Here is a 24,100-nt window from a genome sequence, read left to right on the forward strand (position 1 = left end):
CTGGGATCCAGTTTGTCTGAAATTATTTTAGAGAATTAAATGTGTAACCCACCAGGTGTGTTTTCCCACTTTTCCCTTATGATTTGGAGTGATTTTAGAGTATTATTCATCTATATATTCTTCAAATAATCTGATTGGCATGGTCACATTTTTTTTTATACACATTTTGCACTATATGATATGACCTCTTAAGAAGGTTGACATTTTGAGGAAGAATTCTGTTTAATTAGATGTAATACCAACAGATTTATTGTCTGTCAACAGCCAAGACTTGAGTTTCCACATACTGCTTGATGGCATGTTGTCTGGAAAGCAGAGTGTCATTAAAAGGAGATTACGGTCAGAAATAACTATCCCCATGTACTCACAGGTCCTCAGCAGAGGCAGCATTCTTTTATCTATGAAAATGTGATCAATCATTCAATAGTTTTAGTGTGCAAAAGAGAAAAATGGATATTGCCTAGATCAGGGGTATTCAATTTAAATTCAAAGAGATCCAGTTAGAGAAAATTTCCTCAAGCAAAGTTCTGGAATATCATAATGGCTAACATGCGTTACGATTCAGTGCCATATATTTTGAAGTAGCCTTGTAGTTGTATCAACATCTGTATGAAGTCAACAACTGACTGTCAAATAAAACAAAGTAAGTACAATTCAGTAGTATTTCAACAATGTTTATTATTAATTTTCACATTGAACTGGAGGGTACTCTAATGATTAGGTAAATGTTCTTTTCTCATTTCAAGTCAAATAAAGAGCTTTTGAAAAAGGTATCTTAAAATAAAGTGCTTAACTTTCCAAAAATTGAGAAAATTGTGTTGCCTTCTGGTTCTTCAGCTGTGTCAAGAAAGCTGCAATTTTCATTCTGATAGACCAAAAGCGCTCCAACACTTTGCCTTTGCTGAGCCATCTTGCATTGTTGTGCAGCAGCAGGTCATCGACATTTGCATCTACCTCTCTGAAGAATTCCCTGAGCATGCCATGCTGATGGAAAGATAAAGTTGGGACAGCAGCAACAAAAGACTGAAGAAGTTGTGTAATGCTTAAAAAATTAATTTGGTTAATTGGCAACTTACATGATTGGATATAAAAAGAGCAGCCCAGAGAGGCTGAGGCCCTGTCCACACGGCAACGGATTCAGGTGAATCTGATAAAATTTTTTATCATTTTGGCCTGGCGTCCACACGGCACCGGCGTTTTGGGTGCCCCAAAACGATATTTTTTGAGAACGGGTTCCAGAGTGGAAAAATCTGGCAACGGCGCCGTTGCGAAGTCGTCTGGATGAGTAGAATGGATTTGTTTACGATGACGTCACAACCACATGACTAGAACAAGCAGCACTCTCGCGCGCATCATTCGTAACAACAACAACAGCAACAATGGATAAGAATCTTTATTATTGGATAAGAATCTTTTGAAATTGTTTACACATTAACCTGACTGACCTGCCAGACAGACAATTTACACCTGCTTTGATGAACAGAAAGTACAGCCTTCCACACAAAGCAACAGTTACCTGACTATAATGGGGGCAGAGGGGAAACGGGTCAGAAGACCCTTCAACAGACTGTTTTGTATGAACCACTGCATTGCATTCACTTTTGTATACAGCTTTTCTTTTAAATAAACAAGTAACTGAACCATTTCTTGAATTTCTTTTTTTTATTGGATAAGACTGCTTTTCAAAATGTTCACACACAATATAAAAAGTTATATAAATTATATAAAAATGCTTTTCAAAATGTTCACACACAATAAGAAAATTAAGTTATATAAAACTATGCACACTAATAAAACTAATTTGTACACACAGAAGGCACGATTTCCTTGCGTAGTCACAGCCATCTTCTTCTTGTCATTGTGTGTTTGTTCCTGTGAGTGCTTCACGCCGGGTAGAAGAAGGGGTTTATGCGCATGCGTCCTACTTCTTCTATTGTTCTTGTGTCTCCGATGGGACCGTCTTACAGTGCACGTAGAGGTGTGGCATGTGTATTGCATCGTTTTCAGCAAGCATTGCGTTGCCATATGTACCTGATATTTTACTGATCCGTTGCCCATGTGGACGCGATTATTTTTTTACCCACTAAAAAAAAAATCTCGTTGCCGTTGTCGTGTGGATGTAGCCTGAGTCTCTCAGAAGTAAAGATGGGGGAGGGTTTACTGCTGTGTGAAAAACTGCATGGGCTAAAAGTGCAACAATTTAACAAAAACATTCCTCAGTGTAAAACTGCAAAGAATTTGGGGATTACATCATCTGTGGTACATAATATCATTAAAACATTCAGAGAATCTGGAGAAATCTCTGTATGGAAGAGACAAGGCTGAAAACTGACATTGGATGCCTGTCATCTTCAGGGCCTCAGGTGACACTGCATTAAAAGAAGACACATGTCTGCAGTGGAAATCACTCAAACACTTCAGAAAACCATCGTCTGTGAAAACAGTCATCACTGCATCCACAAATGCAAGTTAAAACCATACATAAACAATATCCAGAAACACTGCCACCTTCTATGGGCCCGAGCTCTTTTGCAATGAACTGAGGTGAAGTGGAAAATTGTCCCAAGGTCTGACGAATCAAAAATAGAAATTCTTTTTTGAAATCATGGACACCATGTCCTCCAGGCTAAAGACGAGAGTGACCATCCGGCTCGTTATCAGTGCACAGTTCAAAAGCCAGCATCTGTGATGGTATGAGGGTGCATTAGCGCACATGACATGAGTAGCTTGTACATCTGGGAAGGCATCGTTAATGCTGAATGATTATATACATGTTTCAGAGCAACTTGCTGCCATCCAGATAAAACCTTTTTTCAGGGAAGGCCTTCCTTCTTTCAGCAAGACAATGCCAAACCGCTTTCTGCACATATTAAAATTGCATGGTTCCATAGTAAAAAAAAAAAGTCCGGGTGGTAAACTGGCCTGCCTGCAGTCCAGACCTGTCTCCCATTTAAAACATTTGGTGCATTATGAAGTGAAAAATATGACAAAGGAGACTCCTAAATGTTGAGCAACTGAAATTGTATATCAGGCAAGAATAGGACAACATTTCTCTTTCAAAACTGTAGCAATTGGTCTTCTCAGTTCCCAAACGTTTACGGAGTATTGTTAAAAGTAGAGGTGATGCAACATAGTGGTAAACATGCCCCAGTCCCAACTTTTTTGAAACATGCTGCTAACATCAAAGTCAAAATGAGCGCATATTTTTCAAAAAACAACCAAATTTCTCAGTTTCAACATTTGATATTTTGTCTTGGAACTATTTTTAATGAAATATAAGGTTTCTGTGACTTGCAAATTTTCACATTGTTTTTATTTGTTTTACACAATGTCCCTTTTTTTGCAATTGGAATTGTATGTTCCATAATGTTATTTCATAGTTTTGATGTCTTAAGTATTGTTGTACAATGTAGAAAATAGTCAAACTACAGGGGGAAAAAACCCAAAAAAAAAACGTGTCCCCAAACGCTTGGCTGGTACTGTACATTGAAATGTAACTAACATATTAGATAACTAGCTAGCAAAGTGCATAACACACATTCATGTAAGAAAATAACATAATATTCAAGATAAATACACATTCATGACAATGCATCCTCACACCTCTCCATTTAAAACAGGTTATTAGCTTTAATAATATTTGAAGCAGGGACACACACCGACATGAAAATAGACAACTTTGGCTGAACTCCTTTTGCTGCACTTAACCTAAAGTGACATGGAGGTGAGCAAGTTTACATCTCTCTCTGATGATCCCAAACTGAGTCAGAGTTGGGCCAGTTTGTGAACAAACACAGCAGATGCTTGTACTGTATATCACAGAATATTCCTGGTATTACTCACTGCTTGCTCGCTAAGGGTAGCTGTACAGAGAGGGAAACGGCAGTGCTCATAATATTTGTTCATTTGTCTTTCAAAATATAGTTTTAAATACCTGATAGTGGACACTCCTTTTAATTACATTATCACATTACAAAGGACAAACAGGACTGGCAAATGTCAACAAAAAATGCAACATAGCCTTACCTACAAGTTGCCTATTGTGATTGCCAATTGTACAATAACGTATTGGTTGAGAATGAGATGCAGATAATGTGGATTAGGTGGTTATTATTTATAAGCAATCAGGAAGTATTGCTTGGATGTATGTCTTTGTCCCTTTTGCACTACAGTGTAGTTTTTCCTCTTCTTGCAGATAGTGCCTCAGGAGATGGCAGAGAATTGCTTTTGGATCAAAGTCAAGGAGGAGAAATTTGAGAACCCAGACCTATTTGCCCAACTCTCGTTTACTTTTTCATCCAAGTCCAGAGGTAAGCAGGCTTTTTTCTTCCTCATTTATACTAATTACACACAAAGATCTCATTTAAGTTATAGCATGAGATGTTCAACAGCTTTTAACTTGTCTGTGAAATCTGAATTATTTTTATAAAACTGTCTTTTTTTTTTTTTTTTTTGAAGATATGAAGTTTATCTTCTCATGTTGAAAAATGAGGGTTATGTATATAACCACGGTTCTATGAGTTTCGGATGACCGCCAGAGGCGGTGCTTTCAGCACATGGATATCCATCACACGAACGTGCAGGTCGAGTAATAGTAACAACAAAGTCACGTGTGACCTGGGTGATGTCACCCCGTGACCCCGGCACAAAAGACCGGTGAACCCAGGAAGTGACCTCTTGGCAAATCTTCTCGTGTACACTCTGAGTGACTGCCAAGCTCTGGCGGTCATCCGAAACTCATAGAACCGCGGTTATATACATAACCCTCGTTCTATTTCGTTTCTCCTGACCGCCAGAGGCGGTGCTTTCAGCACATGGATGACTAATACCAACCAGGTCATGAGGAGTGCCTACCCGTACTCAGTGCTGCTGCGACGGGCCTGGAATGATGGCCGTCGCCACAGGATTATGTGGGACGACATTAAGACAGTAAAACCTGGTGAAGGTGCAGCTGGACGCCCAGGAGGCTGCGCTGCATAAGTCTGAAAGGGGTACGCCCTTCAGTGATGCCCATGAGGCCGCCACGCCCCGTGCAGAGTGCGCCCTGACAGCCGGAGGAATCGGGGAGCCACTGTGCCTGTAGGCATGTAATATGGCCTCGACTATCCACTTGGATAGCCTCTGTTTAGAGAGCGCCAGACCCCTCCTCGGCCCTGTGTGGCACAGAAACAGGGCGTCACTTCTACGGAAGCCCTCCGTACGGGACACGTACACCCTAAAGGGCGCGAACTGGGCACAAAAGTTCCGACCTCTCACCATGGCCCGCCTTGTACGCTGCAAGGCTAAGGGGCTGGTTGACGAAGGTAGCAGAGAGGGTCTTTGGGAGGAAAGACGGGTTAGGCCACAGAGTGACCCCACTGTCACCGGAGTGCCACTGCAGGCACTCCCCACTGACTGACAGCGCGTGTAATTCCCCGACACGCCTCGTCGATGTAATGGCCAGAAGAAAAGCAGTCTTCAGGGACAGCCATGAAATGTCTGCCGTGAGCAGGGACTCAAATGGTGCGTCGCAGAGAGCCTGCAGCACCAAGTGAAGATCCCATGTGGGTACCTGGCTCCGTCGGGGGGGTCTCAACTGGAGAGCACCCTTCAAGAAACGTGCCACCAAGGGGTGGGACCCCACGGTCCTTCCCCCAACTCTGGCATGCTGAGCAGAGATGGCAGCTGCATAGACCTTGATGGTGGAAGGAGTAAGACCCTTGTCAAACAGAGACTGGAGGAACAGTAGAATGGTCAGCAGGGGGCAGCATGTAGGCTCCTCCCCCCGAGTCAAGCACCAGTTGGAGAAAAGCCTCCATCTGTTGGCGTAGAGGGCATTGGTGGAGGGTGCCCGAGAGCTTGCAATGGTGTTGGCCACTGCCGGCTCACAAAGACCTAGCAGGGGGTCCGGCCCTTCAGCGGCCACACCCAGAGCTGCAGATGGGCTGGATCCGGGTGCCAGATCTGCCCTCCCAGCTGTGATAGCAGGTCCGTCCTCACTGGCAGGCACCAGGGGTTGCCGTTCAGAAGTTGCAGCAACTTCGGAAACCACACTCGGCCTGGCCACCGAGGGGCGACAAGCAGCAGCCCGTGGTGGTCCATCGCAACCCTGTGTAGGGTTGGCACGATCAGCGGCAGGGGGGGAAGGCATACAGCAGTTGCCTCGGCCAAGCATGCGCCAGCGCGTCCTGGCCCAGGGAGCTGGGGCCGTGGAGGCTGAACCACAGAGGGCAGTGTGTTGACTCCTGGCAGGCAAAGAGGTCCACCTCTGCCCTGCCAAAACGTTCCCAGATGGCGAGAACCACCGCTGGGTTGAGTCTCCATTCCCCGGGATCGGGGTCCTGGTGGGACAGCAGATCCGCTGCCCTGTTGGCAGTGCCTGGCAAGTACATGGCACGCAGGCTCAAGAGATGTCGATGGGCCCACCGCAGAAGTTGGCCGGCCACTTCCAAGCACTGGAGGGACTTGGTGCCTCCCTGGTGGTTGATGTAGTACACTACCGTAGCGTTGTCCGTCCGCACCAGAACGTGTCTGCCGGCCAGGCCTGGGAGGAAGTGCTGTAGGCCGAGGAACACAGCCCGTAGCTCCAGCACGTTGATGTGCTGCTGTCGCTGCCCTGGGCTCCAGCAGCCTCTGACGGTCCGGCATTGCCAGACTGCACCCCAACCTCCCAGGGAAGCATCCGTGGTGATGACCTCCCTCCGGGAGGGGATAGCCGCCAGCGGAACACCCTGCAGAAGGTAAGCCCTCCTCCTCCATGGACGGAGGAGCCTGCAAAAAGTATCCGTCACCTTCACAAGCCTGTGCCCATGCAGTGCCGGGTGGAGGTGGAGACCGTTGAGCCACCTCTGAAGCAGACGCAAGTCAAGGAGCCCCAGTGGAACCAGAGAGGAGGCTGCTGTAAGCATGCCCAGCAGGCGCTGAAAGGTCTTCAGGGCGAGTGACCTGCCCCGTCCGAAGCGGCCAAGCAGCAGGCGGATGTTGTGGATCCTGGTCTGGGAGGGGGTTGCCATCAACGACCTCGAATCCAGGTGCATGCCCAAGAAAATCGTCTCCTGGCTGGGCAGCAGCGAGCTCTTCTTGTAATTCACCGTGAGCCCCAGCTCTGCGACATGTGAGAGCACAGTCGCGATGTCGGTGTGGGCCTGAGCTGCTGACCCTGAACAGACGAGCCAGTCGTCCAGGTAAGGCAGGACACGCAAACCCCGTGCCTGAAGTGGTGCCAATGCCGCTGCCACACACCTGGTGAACACACGGGGTGCCAGCGATATCCCAAAGGGCAGAACATTGAACTCGAAAGCCTGGCCCTCGAAGGCAAACCGCAGGAACTGCCTGTGGTGTGGCGCAATGGGAACATGGAAGTAGGCGTCTTTCAGGTCGACGGTGGCAAACCAGTCGCCCGCCTGGATGTGGTGTAAGACATCCACTGTACACAGCATGTGGGATCTCATGGTCTTCAAGTGGGAGTTGAGGGACCTCAGGTCGAGGATCGGGCAGATACCGCCGTCCTTCTTCGGAACCAGAAAATACCTGGAGTAGAACCCACCTTGCTGTCTCTGCCTGTCGACGGGAGAGATTGCTCCTTTCTCCAGGAGGGTGGCGATTTCCTGCCGGAGGACGAGGGACTTCCTCGGATGGCTCACGGTGGTGTGTTTGACCCCATGAAAACGCGGCGGTCGGCGGCAGAACTGGATGCGGTAACCCTCGGTGAGGGTCACCAGCACCCAGGGGTCTGGGGTCAATGCTCTCCAGCGTTGGAGCTGTTCGCTGGAAAAGCAGCCGACCGCCGGCGCGCTGATGTCAGCGCCGCCCAGACCGCCCCCATCGGTCACCAGGGGGGCGACGAGGAGCGGAGTGGGTGTAGGGGGCGGCGCCGCGGGTCCGGGAGGTGATGGGGCGATGAAAGTCATCAACCCGTCTGGTCTCCTGGCGGGTGCGTGGCCGAGATGGAGTCGGTGTGGGCCCCCTGAAGGACTGGGCAGTGTTGCCGTGGTGGTAGACCTGGCGGAGGCCAGCGAACTGCTGTCGCGCCTGGACGACCTGGGCACTCCGGTCCAGGGCTTGTTGAGCGGCCTCGCCAAACAGCTCCCCGGGGACAACAGGGAGAGCGCGCAGCACACGCCGGTCGGGCTCGGCCAGAGGGGACTGCGCCAGCCATATCTGCCGGCGGGCGAGGGTGAGATACGACATCAGCCGGCCCAGTTCCTGCGACGAGTAGGCAAAGGCCTGGAGAGCCGCGTCGCACAGCTCCCGTGATGCCGCGCTCGTCCCCTCCAGCGTCTGGGCGAGGGCCAGCAGCAGGTGGGACATGGAATTGTCGATACGACCCATTTGTGCCACCGTGTCGTATCCCCGCATGATGAGGTCGTCGGTCACACGGCATTGAGTGCGGGGGCATCGGGCGTCAGGCCGCAGAGCCTCGTTGGGCGAAAGGACGAGGGCAGCCACGGAGGGCTCAATGTTGGGCATCTGCTGGAGGCCGTAGGTGGGGGCGTCCTGCATTGCTACCAGGGCCCTGCAGTCACTAGGGAGGTGGGAAAGGCGTCTGGGGTCCGCCCAGCACCTCTGTAACTCCTCGATGTATGGGGCCGAGGGTGGAACAGACAACGAGGAAGGCTGTGTGGAGCCTCTGAAAAAAGCGCTCTGATGCTGGGCCACCGGGGGCGTGTCCAAACCCAGACGGGCCAATGCAGCCCTCAGCGTTGGCTGGATGGATGAGCGTCCGCCTTCCGACGCTGCCATGGTGCCATGGCTGGTGGCCTGGGAACCGGCCGGAGAGGTGGAGTCGTGACCGTCAGACCCACTGCAGTCAAAGCTCTCCGACGCCTGGATCGACAGCTCATCCAGGCCGTGTGCATCAACGGCCGGTGACAGAAGCGGTGGTGATGACAGAAGCGGTGGTGATGGCGAACGGTCGGGCTGCCAGGCAGATGGGGTGGCTGCGGGAACACTGCTGCCCTGTGGCGGAGGCTGGAGATTCGCCAGCAGGGCCTTCATCTCCTCCAGCTCGGCGGACATCACCTCCACCTTCCGAGCCAAATCGCCCGAGCGCTTCTTTTTCGCCTTGGAAGCGGAGATGCGTGGGGGAGCCCCACGGTGCTTGCTGGGCCCCGCTGCTGCAGCCGGCACCATGTCCTGTCCCCCCGAGGCCCGGGAGATGTCAGACGGAGAATCCATCGGCTGGCAGAAGGGAACTTAAAAAATAGGGCGAGAACACCCCAATAATTAGTAAGTAACACAAAATAAACAATCAGGCGGCAACGAAAAATGACTGGGCGAACACACCCGTGGTCGGAAAAAAATGATGCGAGGGCCTAAGCGGGAGCACCCGGACCTCGCGAACCGCGAGCCTACTGCCGCGGGTTTAAAAGACAGCCGCAACTAAACAGTCACTCACTAGCGTGAGAAGAGATCATACACCGCTAAAACACACAAGACAGCCAGCCCGTGAACAGGCCGGAGGCAAGGCTACACAAAACAAGGCGGTCGATAATACTAACAAAAATAGGCGCCGTGCGCCACAGAACTGATAACAAAACAGCGGCGAGAAACACCGCTTTAATTCAAATGAGATGAAAACCACTTACCTGAACGAAAACAAGCCGGCCTCCAGCGGCGAGGACACTGCCTCGGAGGGCTAGTCAGCTAACTCCACCGAGCGAGAGCACTCAGCTAACGGAGTAACAAAACAATACAAATACAACGACAAGAGAAAAAAGGAATTGATGGACTTAACGCAGTTTCTTGGAGGATGCGTAAGCACAGCCCCAACCCCACGGGTAACGAAACTAACACGGCGCTTTGTCCAAAATCCAAGTTCCAATCCAACTCGCAACCTGCAAAACGCGAGAAGATGCAAAAGGTCACTTCCTGGGTTCACCGGTCTTTTGTGCCGGGGTCACGGGGTGACGTCACCCAGGTCACACGTGACTTTGTTGTTACTATTACTCGACCTGCACGTTCGTGTGATGGATATCCATGTGCTGAAAGCACCGCCTCTGGCGGTCAGGAGAAACGAAATAGAATCACATTTTGCATACGAAAACTTTCTGATTTTTTTAATACTTACACGAAAGGAGAGTTTGGGTAAAGTCTCCGTGCCAATTAGCAGAGAACAGGAGTATATTTGTGTGCCAGGTTGAAGTTGTTTTAGAAGGCCCTTTCACATGCCGCCATCATAACTGCAGATTTGTTTATGCAGTTGTATTGTGGGGAAAGCTTTGTGTTTGACAATGACTGGCACAAGTGTTCGTGAGTGATTGTAAGCCCAATTCAGTAAACATCTACAGGTAAATTTGTAGAAGTTACATATAAAAGAACAATGGCAGAGACATGTCATGCTTTTGGATGTAATAAGAGATGTGGAGATAAGTCTGGTTTAACTTTTCACTGCTTCCCGGTGAACCCAGAAAGATGAGAAAAACAGCAAGCTGCGGTTAAACGGGAAGACTGGATGCCAACAAAGCATCCCAGTGTGTGTGTAGAACATTTTATATCAGGTTGGTATGAAAGCTCTGTGCACCTGTTATTTCTCTAAACACTTTTTCTAGCTCAAGACCATTCAGTTATAAAAATCCCATAGATCTATATCTAGCCTAGGCATACTCAAGTTAACATTCAACAAGGCTATAAATTGACATAACATGGATAGATCTTTGGTCTAGATAGTAAAGCTTTGAACAGTTTGCATAGTCTGGCATGATTCAGTACAGTCTACTGGTGCATACACAAGTATGTCATACTTAGCAGCTCTACTGCACTACAAAAAATCCTGCCAAGTGGCAAATGTATGAATGTTAAAATGTATATCTGGATGTGGGCTTTGGAGGCGATATATTTTATTAGACCGAACGCTTGGTGAGACGAGCAGCATGCTTGTTATGTACTGATGATGTAGACTAGGCTAAACACCATAAAATATGCTAGATCTAGGCTCTGACTTCTTTATTACTATGAGAAGTCCATGTTTGAACATATCTTTGTCATAATAAGGTATTTTTGTTTATCAGGAATTTCCCATAACATTCTGGCATGCACAGAACCTGCCTTGAAATATTGGTAGGCCTCTGTACTTTTGTATGCCTTTAGCATCTCTACAGTGTATTTAGAAATCCCAAATACTAAATAGTTCAGGATGTTATAGTATCCCAAATCAAGGAGCTAGTTTGCTGTACACTTCAAGTGGAATAAATACATTTGTGGGTAAATGAAGAATTCTTTGTGTCACTCAAGCATGGCGAAATTCCTCCTCTGCATTTAACCCATCTGAAGCAATGAACACATGCACAAACACACAAGTGAGCAATGAGCACATATTGCACATACCCAGAGCAATGGGCAGAATAAATAATAAATAAATAAATAAATTTGTGGGTAAATTATATACATTTGTGATGCCTGTATGTTTCAGTTTTTGGATGTAGCACAATCTGCTGGTAGAATATAATTTTTTTAATCATTTCAGAGAGATTATACTGACTGCAGCGGTCTCGATTTTAATTATTAACTGTCACGGCTATGTATCTTTGTTTGACTGGCAATATGGTGGATGCTGCATGATAAACAAAAATCTGTGACGTCAGTGAAAAGCCCCTATAGAACCTGTTCCTGTTTCTTTCTCTCTCTCTCTCTGTCAGGGATGGATTGGGTAGAGGAACACCACTTATGCCCCTTTTCCACCAAAGCAGTTCCAGGGCTGGTTCGGGGCCAGTGCTTAGTTTGGAACTGGGTTTTCTGTTTCCACTGACAAAGAACTGGCTCTGGGGCCAGAAAAAAACGGTTCCAGGCTAGCACCAACTCTCTGCTGGGCCAGAGGAAAGAACCGCTTACGTCAGCGGGGGGGCGGAGTTGTTAAGACCAACAGCAATAACAAGACCACGAAAGATCGCCATTTTTAAGCGACGAGAAGCAGCAGCTGTACAAACACGAAGTCATCCATTATTATTATTGTTGTTGTTGTTGCTGCTGCTGCTGCTTCTTCCGTGTTGTTTTTGCTTCGATATTCGCGCCAAGGTTTATGCAAACGTAGCGACATAACTGACGTATACAGCGACGTAATGACGTATACAACGACGTAACTGACGTATACAGCAACGTAATGACGTGTCTTCTCTTAGCACCGCGAGCTATGGAAAAGCAAACTGGTTCTCAGCTGGCTCGCAATTTGAACGAATTGTGAACCAGCACCAGCACTGGCCCCGAACCAGCCCTGGAACTGATTTGGTGGAAAATGGGTATTAGTGAGTTTAGCTGGCTTTCTGATCAAATTACAGAGAGGGAGAGGGGTTGGGGGAGAGGGTTAAAAAGGCAGGGATTTTTTTTTTTCCTGCTCTCAGCAGTTTGTCTACACATTGTAGTTGATAGAACTGGTTTATGCACATTATATTCTTTTGTAAAATGGCCTTATATACACACAGTGGGTATAAAAAGTGTACACACCCCGTTAAAATGATGAGCTTTTCTGATGTAAAAAAAAATATATATATGAGACCACGATAAATCATTTCAAAAGTTTTCCCACCTTTAATGTGACCTATAACCTGTTCAGTTCAATTGAAAAACAAACAAATCTGTTAGGGGGAAAAGCATAAAAAAATTGCAACAAGCTGGTTGCATAAGTGTGCACACCCTTAAACTAATACTTTGTTGAAGCGCCTTTTGATCTAATTACAGCATTCAGTCTTTTTGAGTAGGAGTCTATCAGCCTGCTACATCTAGACTTGGCAATATTTGCCCACTCTTCCTTGCAAAAGCACTCCAAATCTGTCAGATTGCGAGGGCATCTCTTGTGCACAGCCCTCTTCAGGTCACCCCACAGATTTTCAACTGGATTTAGGTCTGGGCTCTGGTTGGGCCATTCCAAAACTTGAATTTTCTTCTGGTGAAGCCATTCTTTTGTTGATTTCGATGTATGCTTAGGGTTATTGTCATGCTGAAAGATGAAATTCCTCTTCATGTTAAGCTTTCTAGCAGACACCTGAAGGTTTTGGGCCAAAATTGACTGGTATTTTAGAACTGTTCATAATTCCCTCCACCTTAACTAAAGCCCCTGTTCCAGCTGAAGAAAAACAACCCCAAAACATGATGATGCCACCACCATGCTTCACCGTGGGTATGGTGTTCTTTTGGTGATGCACAGTGTTGTTATTGTGCTAAACATACCTTTTGGAATTGTGGCCAAAAAGTTCAACCTTGGTTTCATTAGACCATAACACATTTTCCCACATACTTTTGGGAGAGTTGATGTATTATTTATTTATTTATTTATTTATTTATTTTGCAAAATTTAGCCAGGCCTGGATGTTTTTCTTTGTAAGAAAAGGCTTCTGTCTTGCGACCCTACCCCATAGCCCAGATATATGGAGAATACGGGAGATTGTTGACACATGTAGTACACAACCAGTACTTGCCAGAAATTCCTGCAGCTCCTTCAATTTTGCTGTAGGCCTCTTGACAGCCTCCCTGACCAGTTTTTGTCTTGTCTTTTCATCAGTTTTGGAGGGATGTCCAGTCCTCGGTAATGTCACTGTTGTCCCATATTTCCTCCACTTCTTGATGACTGTTTTCATTGTGCTCCATAGTATATCTAATGCCGTGGAAAATTTTTTGTACCCTTCTCCTGACTAATACCTTTCAACAGTGAGATCCCTTTGATGCTTTGTAAGCTCTCTGCGAACCATGGCTTTTGCAGGAGGATGCAATTGAGTAAATGTCAGGAAAATCCTACTAGGACAGCTGAACTTTATTTGGGGCTAATCATAGTCATTGAAATTAATGGCAGGTGTGTACCCAAAAAGACTGAATGTTGTAATTAAATCAAAAGGTGCTTCAACAAAGTATTAATTTAAGGGTGTGCACACTTGTGCAACCAGCTTATTGTATGTTTTTTTTATGTTTTCCCCCCTAACAGATTTGTTTGTTTTTCAATTGAATTGTACAGGTTATAGGCCACATTAAAGGTGGGAAAAGTTTTGAAATGATTTATTGTGGTCTCATTTTTTTTACATCAGAAAAGCCTATCATTTTAACGGGGTGTGTACACTTTTTATATCCACTGTGTGTGTGTGTGTGTGTGTGTGTGTGTGTGTGTGTGTGTGTGTGTGTGTGTGTGTGTATAAAATTCCCCACTCGCCACTCCTTTGGGCAGTATCTCTTCCCTCAAGCTCGGATTGTCTCAGGGGCATCTTTGCACAGTCTGCACCTGGGGTCCTGCCTCATGTAGTAGACCCTGGCCTCTATCGATCTTGTGCTTCGGGCCTGTTCCTGTGTAGCTATGATTAGTGCCTCTGTGCTGTCTTCCAGTCCAGCTTTATCCAGCCACTGGTAGGCTTTTTCAATATCAGCCACTTCTTCTGTCTGCTGGTGGTACATCCTGTGTTTTGTCTTTCCATGATGCACATCTTGCACATCCTTCTCCGGTTTCTGCTGCCTGAGGTATTCACTAAGCACTTCATCATTCAGGGCCATCTCCCTGATGTACTTGTGGATCTTTGTTGTTTCATCCTGGATAATGGCTCTGACACCCACTAGTCCTTGGCCTCCTTCATTCCTTTTAGTGTACAGCTTCAGGATGCTGGACTTGGGGTGAAACCCTACATGCATTGTCAGGAGTTTTCTTGTCCTGATGTCCGTGGCCTCTGTCTCCTCCTTCGGCCAGCTGATTATGCCAGCAAGGTATCTGATGACCGGTAGGACGTAGGTGTTGATGGTCTGGACCTTGTTCTTCCTATTCAGCTGACTTCTCTGGACTTGCCTTACCCTCTGTAGGTATTTGGCTGTTGCTGCTTTCCTAGCAGCCTCTTCATGGTTGCCATTTACCTGTGGGATTCCAAGGTACTTGTAGCTGTCTTCCATGTCCCATATTATGCCATCTGGTAGCACCACCCCCTCAGTTTTGACTGCGTTCCCTCCCCTTGTTACAACCTGGGCACACTTATCTTGTCCGAATGACGTCATTGCTGTAGATCCTGGTGGTGTGGGTCAGTGAGTCAATGTCTGTCTTGTTCAGACCTGGCATACAGCTTGATGTCATCCATGTAGAGGAGGTGGCTGATGGTTGCTCCATTTCTTAGTCAGTATCCATAGCCACTCTTGGTGATGATCTGACTGAGGGGGTTCAGTCCTATGCAAAACAGCAGCAGGGACAGGGCATCTCCTTGGTATATGCGGCACTTGATAGTGACCTGTGTTATTGGCTTGAAGTTGGCCTCTAGGGTTGTTTTCCACAGCCTCATTGAGTTCTTGATGAAGGATCTGAGAGTCCTGCTGATGTTGTAGAGTTTCAAGCATTCCAGGGTCCATGTGTGGAGCATGGAATCATAGGCTTTCTTGTAGTCAACCCAGGTGGTGCACAGATTGGTATGTTTGGTTCTGCAGTCTTGAGCTACTACACTGTCTACCAGTAGCTGATGTTTTGCTCCTCTGGTGTTCCTCCCAATTCCTTTCTGGGCCTTGCTCATGTATTGAATCATGTGCCTACTCATATTATCCGCGATGATGCCTGATAGAAGCTTCCATATTGTGCAGAGGCAGGCGATTGAGTGGTAGTTGGATGGGACTGCTCCCTTCTGTGGGTCCTTCAGGATCAGGACTGTCTGACCTTCAGTCAGCTATCTATCTTATATAGTGCATGTGTGTGTGTGTACAGTGGTGCTTGAAAGTTTGTGAACCCTTCAGAATTTTCTATATTTCTGCATAAATATGACCTAAAACATGATCAGATTTTCACACAAGTCATAAAAGTAGATAAAGAGAACCCAGTTAAACAAATGAGACAAAAATATTATACTTGGTCATTTATGTATTGGGAAAAATGATCCAATATTATATATCTGGGAATGGCAAAAGTATGTGAACCTTTGCTTTCAGTATCTGATGTGACCCCCTTGTGTAGGAGTAACTGCAACTGAATGTTTCTGGTAACTGTTGATCAGTCCTGCACACCGGCTTGGAGGAATTTTAGCCCATTCCTCTGTACAGAACAGCTTCAACTCTGGGATGTTGGTGAGTTTCCTCACATGAACTGCTCGCTTCAGGTCCTTCCACAACATTTTAATTGGATTAAGGTCAGGACTTTGACTTGGCCATTCCAAAACAATAACTTTATTCTTCTTTGACCATTCTTTGGTAGAATGACTTGTGTGCTTAGGGTCGTTGTCTTGCTGCATGACCCACCTTCTCTTGAGATTCAGTTCATGGACAGATGTCCTGACATTTCCCTTTAGAATTCGCTGGTATAATTCAGAATTCATTGTTCCATCAATGATGGCAAGCCATCCTGGCCCAGATGCAGCAAAACAGGCCCAAATCATGATACTACCACCACCATATTTCACAGATGGGATAAGGTTCTTATGTTGGAATGCAGTGTTTTCCTTTCTCCAAACATAACGCTTCTCATTTAAACCAAAAAAGTTCTATTTTGGTTTCATCCATCCACAAAACATTTTTCCAATAGCCTTCTGGCTTGTCCACGTGATCTTTAGCAAGCTGCAGACAAGCAGCAGTGCTGTTTTTGGAGAGCAGTGGCTTTCTCCTTGCAACCCTGCCATGCACACCATTGTTGTTCAGTGTTCTCCTGATGGTGGACTCATGAACATTAACATTAGCCAATGTGAGAGAGGCCTTCAATTGCTTAGAAGTTACCCTTAGGTCCTTTGTGACCTTGCCGACTATTACATGCCTCGATCTTGGAGTGATCTTTGTTGGTCAACCACTCCTGGGGAGGGTAACAATGGTCTTGAATTTCCTCCATTTGTACACAATCTATCTGACTGTGGATTGGTGGAGTCCAAACTCTTTAGAGATGGTTTTGTAAACACTTCCAGCCTGATGAGCATCAACAACACTTTTTCTGAGGTTCTCAGAAATCTCCCTTGTTCGTGCCATGATGCACTTCCACAAACATGTTGTGAAGGTCAGACTTTGATAGATCCCTATTCTGTAAATAAAACGAGGTGCCCACTCATACCTGATTGTCATCCCATTGATTGAAAACACCTGACTAATTTTACCTTAAAATTATCTGTTAATCCTAGAGGTTCACATATTTTTGCAACTCAGAGATATGTAATATTGGATCATTTTTCTCAATAAATAAATTACCAAGTATAATATTTTTGTCTCATTTGTTTAACTGGGTTCTCTTTATCTACTTTTCGGACTTGTGTGAAAATCTGATGATGTTTTAGGTCATCTTTATGCAGAAATATAGAAAATTCTAAAGGGTTCACAAACTTTCAAGCACCACTGTGTGTGTGTGTGTGTGTGTGTGTGTGTGTGTGTGTGTGTGTGTGTACGAGTTATAGACTGTCAAGGTGCACCTTGTTATCCTTGGCTGACCTCTGAGACAGGAGAGCCCTGACACCATCATCAGAGGTGTCCACTTTGAGGATGAACTGAACAGCAGGGTCAGGGATGATAAGAACTGGAGCTGTGGTGAATCTGCTTTTTTAAGAGAAGAGAAGGCTCTTTCCACATGGTCTGTCCACGAGAGGGGGTGCTTGGAAGATGTGAGTTCAGTCAGAGGAGCAGCGATGGTGCTTTCATTCCTGATAAACCTTCAAAAGAAGTTAGCAAACCCCAAAAAGCACTGCAGTTCCTTATGGGAAGAGGGAACAGACAACTCAAGGACTGCCTTGATGTTGTTGGGGTCTATTTGGACCACCCCAGGGGAAATTACAAAGCCCAAGAAGCACATGGTGTGCTTCTGAAGCTCACACTTTTCTGCTTTGGCGAAGAGTTGGTTCTATAGGAGTCGTTGCAGGACCTGTCTGACATGGGACCGATGGATCTCCAATGTCGGGAAGATGAGGATATCATCAAGATAAGCAAAGGCACACCGGTTAAAGAAATCTCATAAGACGTTGATTAGGGCTTGAAAGACAGAGGGGGCATTAGTGAGCCCAAACGGAAAAAAACAGATATTTGTAGTGTCCTGTAGGAGTATTAAACACCATCTTTCATTCATCTCCTCTTATTCATGCCAGGTGGTAAGCATTGCAGAGGTCCAGCTTGGTAAAAACTGAGCCCCGTGAAGTAACTTGAAGGCAGTGGACATGAGTGGTAGGGGATAGCGGATACTGACAGTGATGGCATTAAGTCCCTGATAGTCAATGCAGGGCCTGAGGGACTTGTCTTTCTTTTTCACAAAGAAGAACCTTGCTCCAGCTGGAAAGGATGATGGGCGAATGATGGCAGCTGCTGGAGACTCTGAGATGTAGTTGTCTATGGCCTCCTGCTCCAAGGGGGAAAGAGAGTAGATATGATCCCTGGGAGGTGTGGGCCAAGGTAACCGCTCTATAGCACAATCATAGGTTCGGTGTGGAGGAAGAGAGGTGGCGAGAGCCTTACTGAACACCAAATGAAGGTCCAGATATTTGGGGGACACATTAGAAAGATCAGTAGTCTCATTAGGACTGATGACAAGAGGGGCCAGAGGAGTCTGAGCAGAAGATAGGCAGGAGGCCAGGCAGCAAGTACTCCAAGAGAGAATGGTCCCATCACTCCAGTTAATGTGGGGATTGTGGAGGTATAACCAGGGAAGGCCAAGGACAATAAACTCAAGGGAGTCGTTCATGGCGTAGAATGAAATTGATTCAACATGTTTGCCAGAAACCTTCAAAGTAACAGGGTCAGAGAAACAAGAAATGGGACTGAGTTCAGCCCCATTCAGAGCTCTGGTCATGAGGGGGCAATCTGGCTGACGCAAGGGGATGCCCAATTCTTCCGCCCAGGAAGTCCTGATAAAGCTCTGGTCCTCACCTGAATCAGTGAGGGCTTGAACAAACTGGACCTTGCTCTGGAGCGAAATTTCAACAGTCAGTGTTGACCTAACAGTAGGGGAAGTGTGTGTAGAGATGCCCACCCGTATTCTTGCATCTACAGGTGGGCACAGCCTTTTACTGGACAGCGGGAAATTAAATGTCCAGATTGTCCACAATAAAAACAGAAACTAGTTTCTCAATGGCGTCTTCTTTCCTCTGGGGTTTCCCGGGTTCTGCCTAATTGCATGGGCTCCGACTCAACAGGGGTGGCACCCTCCAATGGATGGGTGACGGTCCTGGGTTCGGCCCTTCGGTTCCGTCTCCGATCCCTTCTCTGGTTGCACAACAGAAGGCATGCGTCCACCTGACTGGCCAGGTCTACCAAGCTATCCAGGCTGTCAGGAAGGTCATGAGGTGCAGTCTCCTCCAGGATGGCATGATCTAGCCCATGGAAGAAGGCATCATACAAGGCGCTCGTGTTCGTCAACTGCTGTGGCAAAAGTATGGAACTTGATGGCGTAATCATGGACAGATCGGGCACCTTGCTTCAGCCCCATCAGCTGTCTCGCTGCCTCCTTGCCCTTGGGGGAACAGTCAAAAACCTTCTGCATCTACTCAGAGAGCTCCTTGAAACTCAAGCAACAGGGTGCCCTGGCATCCCAAACAGCTGCTCCTCACTCCCGTGCCTTTCCTGTTAAAAGCGTGATGACATAAGCTACACAGGAGCTCTCCGATGGGAAGGTAGACACCTGAAGTTCCCTGGCTAAGGAGCACTGTGAGAGGAACGAATGGCAAGTCCCGGGTGCACCATCCTATGGTTGTGGAGTGGGTAGTTGAGGCTCGGGGTGGGTAAGGCTGAAGCGTCTGGTTGACTAGTTCGAGCTGGTGCTGGTTGGCCTGCAATCGAAGCCTGAAGACTTCATCTGTGAGGAGTCTCTCTGTAGGGTATTGGTGATGGAGGACATGCTCTGGCGAACAGCTATGATCTCTTGCTGGTGAGATCCGAGAACAGAGCCCTGTTTAGCTAATGCAGATTTGAGTGCATCATAGTTTGCTGGGTCCATGGTGTGGCGGATAAATTCCGTCATGACCCGGAGGCTATAGAAACAAATAGGACCCAATATACAACTACAGAAAATTAACAGAAGCATACCTGATGAGCAGGCTCATGAGGAGAGCAGGCAGGTGACAGGCACAATAGCACAGTCAAAAATTCACTCAGCGAAATCCAGGAAGATGGCATGAGGGCAGAGTGCCTGATGATGATGATGATGATGATGATAATCCCAGAGAGAAAAATGGAGCCAGAAAAATAAGAGAAGCTTGAATCAGAGTCACAGCAACAAGTCCCAAAAAAATGGCAGGCAAAATCCTAGTCCAAAAACGTAATCCACGTCGGGGAACTGAACATAAACTAAACAAAACTAATGGCGAGTATTTATCTGTGTTGAGTGATTCTCCTCAGTGTGTTTATATAGAGTGGCTGATGGCAAATGTGTAGCAGGTGTGCTAACGCAACCCGGGGAGAACACAGGAAAATGCAGAGTGGAATGCAGAGTGGAGCGCAAAGGCACAGGTCAGGATTTAGAAGTTCTGGGCTGGATCGTGACAATAATTACGATGTTGCAAATAGTCAAACCTCAGTTTAGTTTCTCAAAATCAACTGTATGGACTGGGGAATGGTACATTTTAACAATGTTTACAAACTATATTAAGCTCTGTTCAGAAGATTTTCCTGATTGCAATCCTTTAAGGGGAAGCTATCACATCATTTTGTAATGATATGTGGTAATGTTTTTTCCCCTTTCTAAATACATCATACATCTATAACCTCAGTAGTTAACATTCGCTCACACATAATGGCCAAAGAAATACATAGCATAATTATTTTTTCAATACTTACATTTCCCTCATTTGCAGTTTTGTCTTGGACAGTTTATATTGATCTTTAAGTGACAGTTTCATTGCCAGTCCAGTATTGTATTGGCTTGCGTTGGTATAGCAGTCAGACACTGAAATGGGTAGCACACACAAATAGGTTTTTGTCTACTGTAGCTAGGGTGTTACCATCAAAAATGCAACCCCAAATCAGAAAAAGTTGGGATGATAAGGAAAATGCAAATAAAAAAGGAAACAGTGATTTCTAAATTTGCTTTGACTTGTATTTAATTGCAGACAGTATGAACCCAAGATATTTAAAGCATATGGCCTCACTTTCGTTTGTAAATGCCTTGAGACCTCAAGAATGGCATAAGAATAATTTTAAAGATCATAGGCAAAGGTTTTCAATTTCTGCGCATTTGAAACTTTATATGTTAAAAAACCCTCTGTAATTTTCTTCTGGTCCCAAGAAGTATTGTTAATAAGTAATAATTAAAATAAGTTAGTGCGGATCGCAGCAAATTTCTGTTAGGCGATTTTTGTGACCACTCGGCGTGTGACGTCACTCAAGACAAACAAACCGCTTGAGTTGAGTCCACTTCCATTTACTTGCATTGCCGTTCGGCTTGAGTGCAGACATGCATTTGGGAATTTCCAAAGAAAAACCATGCCTTATTGTTGTGCAGTGAACTGTAACAACGGGACTGGTTCAGGAAGAAGTTTTTACCTTTTTCCGAGAGAGGAGAAGAGGCGGAGAAAGTGGATTGGCTTTTTCTGGAAGAGGAGAAGAGGGGGAGCGAGAGGATTGGCTTTTTCCAAAAAAGAAGAGGCGGAGTGAGTGGGTTGGCTTTTTCAGAAAAAGGAGAAGAGGCGAAGCAAGTGGGTTGGCTTTTTCCGAAAGATGAGAAAAGGCAGAGCGAGTGGGTTGGCTTTTTCCGAAAGAGGAGAAGAGGCGGAGCGAGTGGGTTGGCTTTTTCCGGAAGAGGAGAAGAGGCGGAGAGAGTGGATTGTGCACGTGAAGCCAGAGGGTTGGCTTTTTCTGGAAGAGGAGAAGAGGCGGAGAGAGTAGATTGTGCATGTGAAACAAAATCAAGCAGTCAAAGAAGAAACGGACCAGCAATGCTCAAGCAAAAAGGAGAAGATTGGAGGTAAACATTTTTACCTTTGCTTGCAATTGACAAGTCAAGAATCCTGAGGGATCCTGTACAATCATTGTGGAAATGAGACAAAGGGATTTTCCTCGCTTAGAGTAGGCTATAAATAGTATAATGCTGCGGATGGCAGGCTAATGTGGCCTACCAGCGCACTGTCAAGTAATCGTTACCTATATCCACTAGGGAGGGCGGTTTAATTATTCTTCAAAAGGGCTCTTATTTCGTATTACAAGGAAAGTAGGAATTTATCATAACTACCAGGATAAATCGTTTGGGCGCGAGTCTTGTTGAGGTCCGGGGTCACCGCGATCAGAGTCGGCTGAGTCGCTGTCCGATTCCGAGGCCGCACGGTCAAACCAGTGAGCCACATTCACCGATTGCTTCGCACCGGCCATAGGTTTATACATATGGTTTCACTTCTCGGTATTCAATTTGGAGAGTTCCTACTTCAAAATCGCTTTCAGACATTTTACACAACCTCTCACAACCAAAGTCCGTACACGTGTGCTCGGTTCGCAAGTAAATACAGAACTGCTCCCAGTCTGTTTGCCTTGAATGATGTCAGGACGACTGTCCCCTGGCGGTGAAAGGGCGCATAAGTGAGATGTAAACAAACCTTCAGAACTTGGGCAAAACAGTATATTTTAACCGTTTTATTCAATTTTGGGGTGCAAATTAGACACCAGGAAGATTGAATTCGCTTTTTGGGTGGTTCTTCTAGACCATAGGTGGCCAACCCGCGGCTCGCGAGCCGCATGCGGCTCTTTGCCTGGTGTCATGCGGCTCTCACCTTCACGTCCAAGTTGGTGTTCGTTTGTGGTTTTATGTGCGTTTTTGCTTCACTGTAGTTAATTACGGTTATTTTATTAAAGGTGCTTCGCTTGGTTTCATTACGGTATTTTCACATCATGACAAATGCGCAGGTGCGTGAGATGATATGCTAAATTTCAGATCTCAAAATGGCAGGGAAAAAATGCACTTCAAAAAGAAAATATGAAGATGAAAACAGGACGTTTTTAACAGAGTGGGAGGATTTATATTTTTTCGTTGAACGTTATGGCAAGCCATTCTGCCTTCTATGTCAGTCGTCATTGTCGCATTTCAAGGCTTCAAATCTTCAGCGTCACTTCAGCTCACTACATGCTAAAATCGACCAGGACTTTCCGAAAGGGAGTGAACTTCGTAAACACAAGTTAATCACGTTAAAAAGTCAATCACAAAAGCAGGTACAACTCTTCAAAAAATTTACAAAACAATCAGAGACAGTAACACATGCATCGTATAAACTGGCTTGGAACATTGCTCGGGCTAAAAAGCCATACAATGAAGGGGAGTTCGTTAAAAAATGCATAACTGACGCTGTTGAAATCTTGTGTATTATATTTTATCTATATTTGCACTTGCACTGATCACTGTTCCCAGTGCCTATGGAGCTTGTACTGTTTGAGGAAATTAAATTAGCACTTTGTAATTTCCATTTTCCGACTGACTGTATTTATTTGAATACTTATTTATTTGAATGCAGGTCTTGTGCAGGTCATGCAATTGAGAACTCAAGCTGAATCAAAATGGCTTTTGCATTTTCGATGTTAAACAGGTAACTCCAAAATGCACTAGAATACAGGAAATTGCATTTAAGAAATCCAAAATTTTTCGGCGGAGGCCCCCTGGAACCCCCTCAATGGGGGGAATCCCCACATGTAAACAATGTCTGCCTTTGTGCCCCACCTACAATTTTCTTCACCAGTCGCCACTGTTGAAAATGACTGGCCTGTGGTCTTGGTACTGCAGTAAATGTATCATTATCATGTTGGTGTGGGGCATTGGTTAAGTTGGAGTGTGACATCAATGTGGCTGTGTGTGTGTGTCCGCGCGCGCAGAAGGAAGGGTAATATTTGTGTGCCCATGTTTATGTGCCGATGTGGCTCTTTGCCGTAACACAGTAAGAATTGTGGCTCTTGGGCTCCGACTGGTTGGCCACCCCTGTTCTAGACAATAAAGTCGATATTCTACGTTTCACCTCCGACCATTGCCTATGACCTTTAAGTGTTAACAATAAATCTAATATAGTAATTTTTACGATTAAAGTGATTCATACAGGTAGCGATCTGAGTGAATGACCTTGACATCTCTAACATCACAGCAGGAAGTCTATCGGTGTCATTGCCATTTCCGCCATACTAAAACACAGAGCTGACTGCAACTCTGATCCTCCATTTTGAGCTAATTTATCGTCATGCCAGGTAGATGTGTTGCTGGCCGGTACAGCAACATGACAGAAGGTGGATTTACGTTGCATTCATGGTCCAAGAATGTTCAAAC

The 24,100-nt window shown here is 46.0% G+C and overlaps 1 protein-coding gene across 1 annotated transcript in view; it reads left to right on the forward strand.

Annotated features, from left to right (window-relative positions):
• The window catches only part of diaph2 (diaphanous-related formin 2), a 902,507-nt gene that overhangs the window by 282,788 nt on the left and 595,619 nt on the right, over positions 1 to 24,100 (forward strand). Inside the window, exon 19 of the mRNA XM_060927624.1 lies at positions 4,196 to 4,310. Within this exon, the coding sequence (XP_060783607.1) occupies positions 4,196 to 4,310 (115 nt within the window). The remainder of the gene's footprint in view (positions 1 to 4,195; positions 4,311 to 24,100) is intronic.

Source organism: Neoarius graeffei, chromosome 8 (genome assembly GCF_027579695.1).
Source record: "Neoarius graeffei isolate fNeoGra1 chromosome 8, fNeoGra1.pri, whole genome shotgun sequence".
NCBI lineage: Eukaryota > Metazoa > Chordata > Actinopteri > Siluriformes > Ariidae > Neoarius > Neoarius graeffei.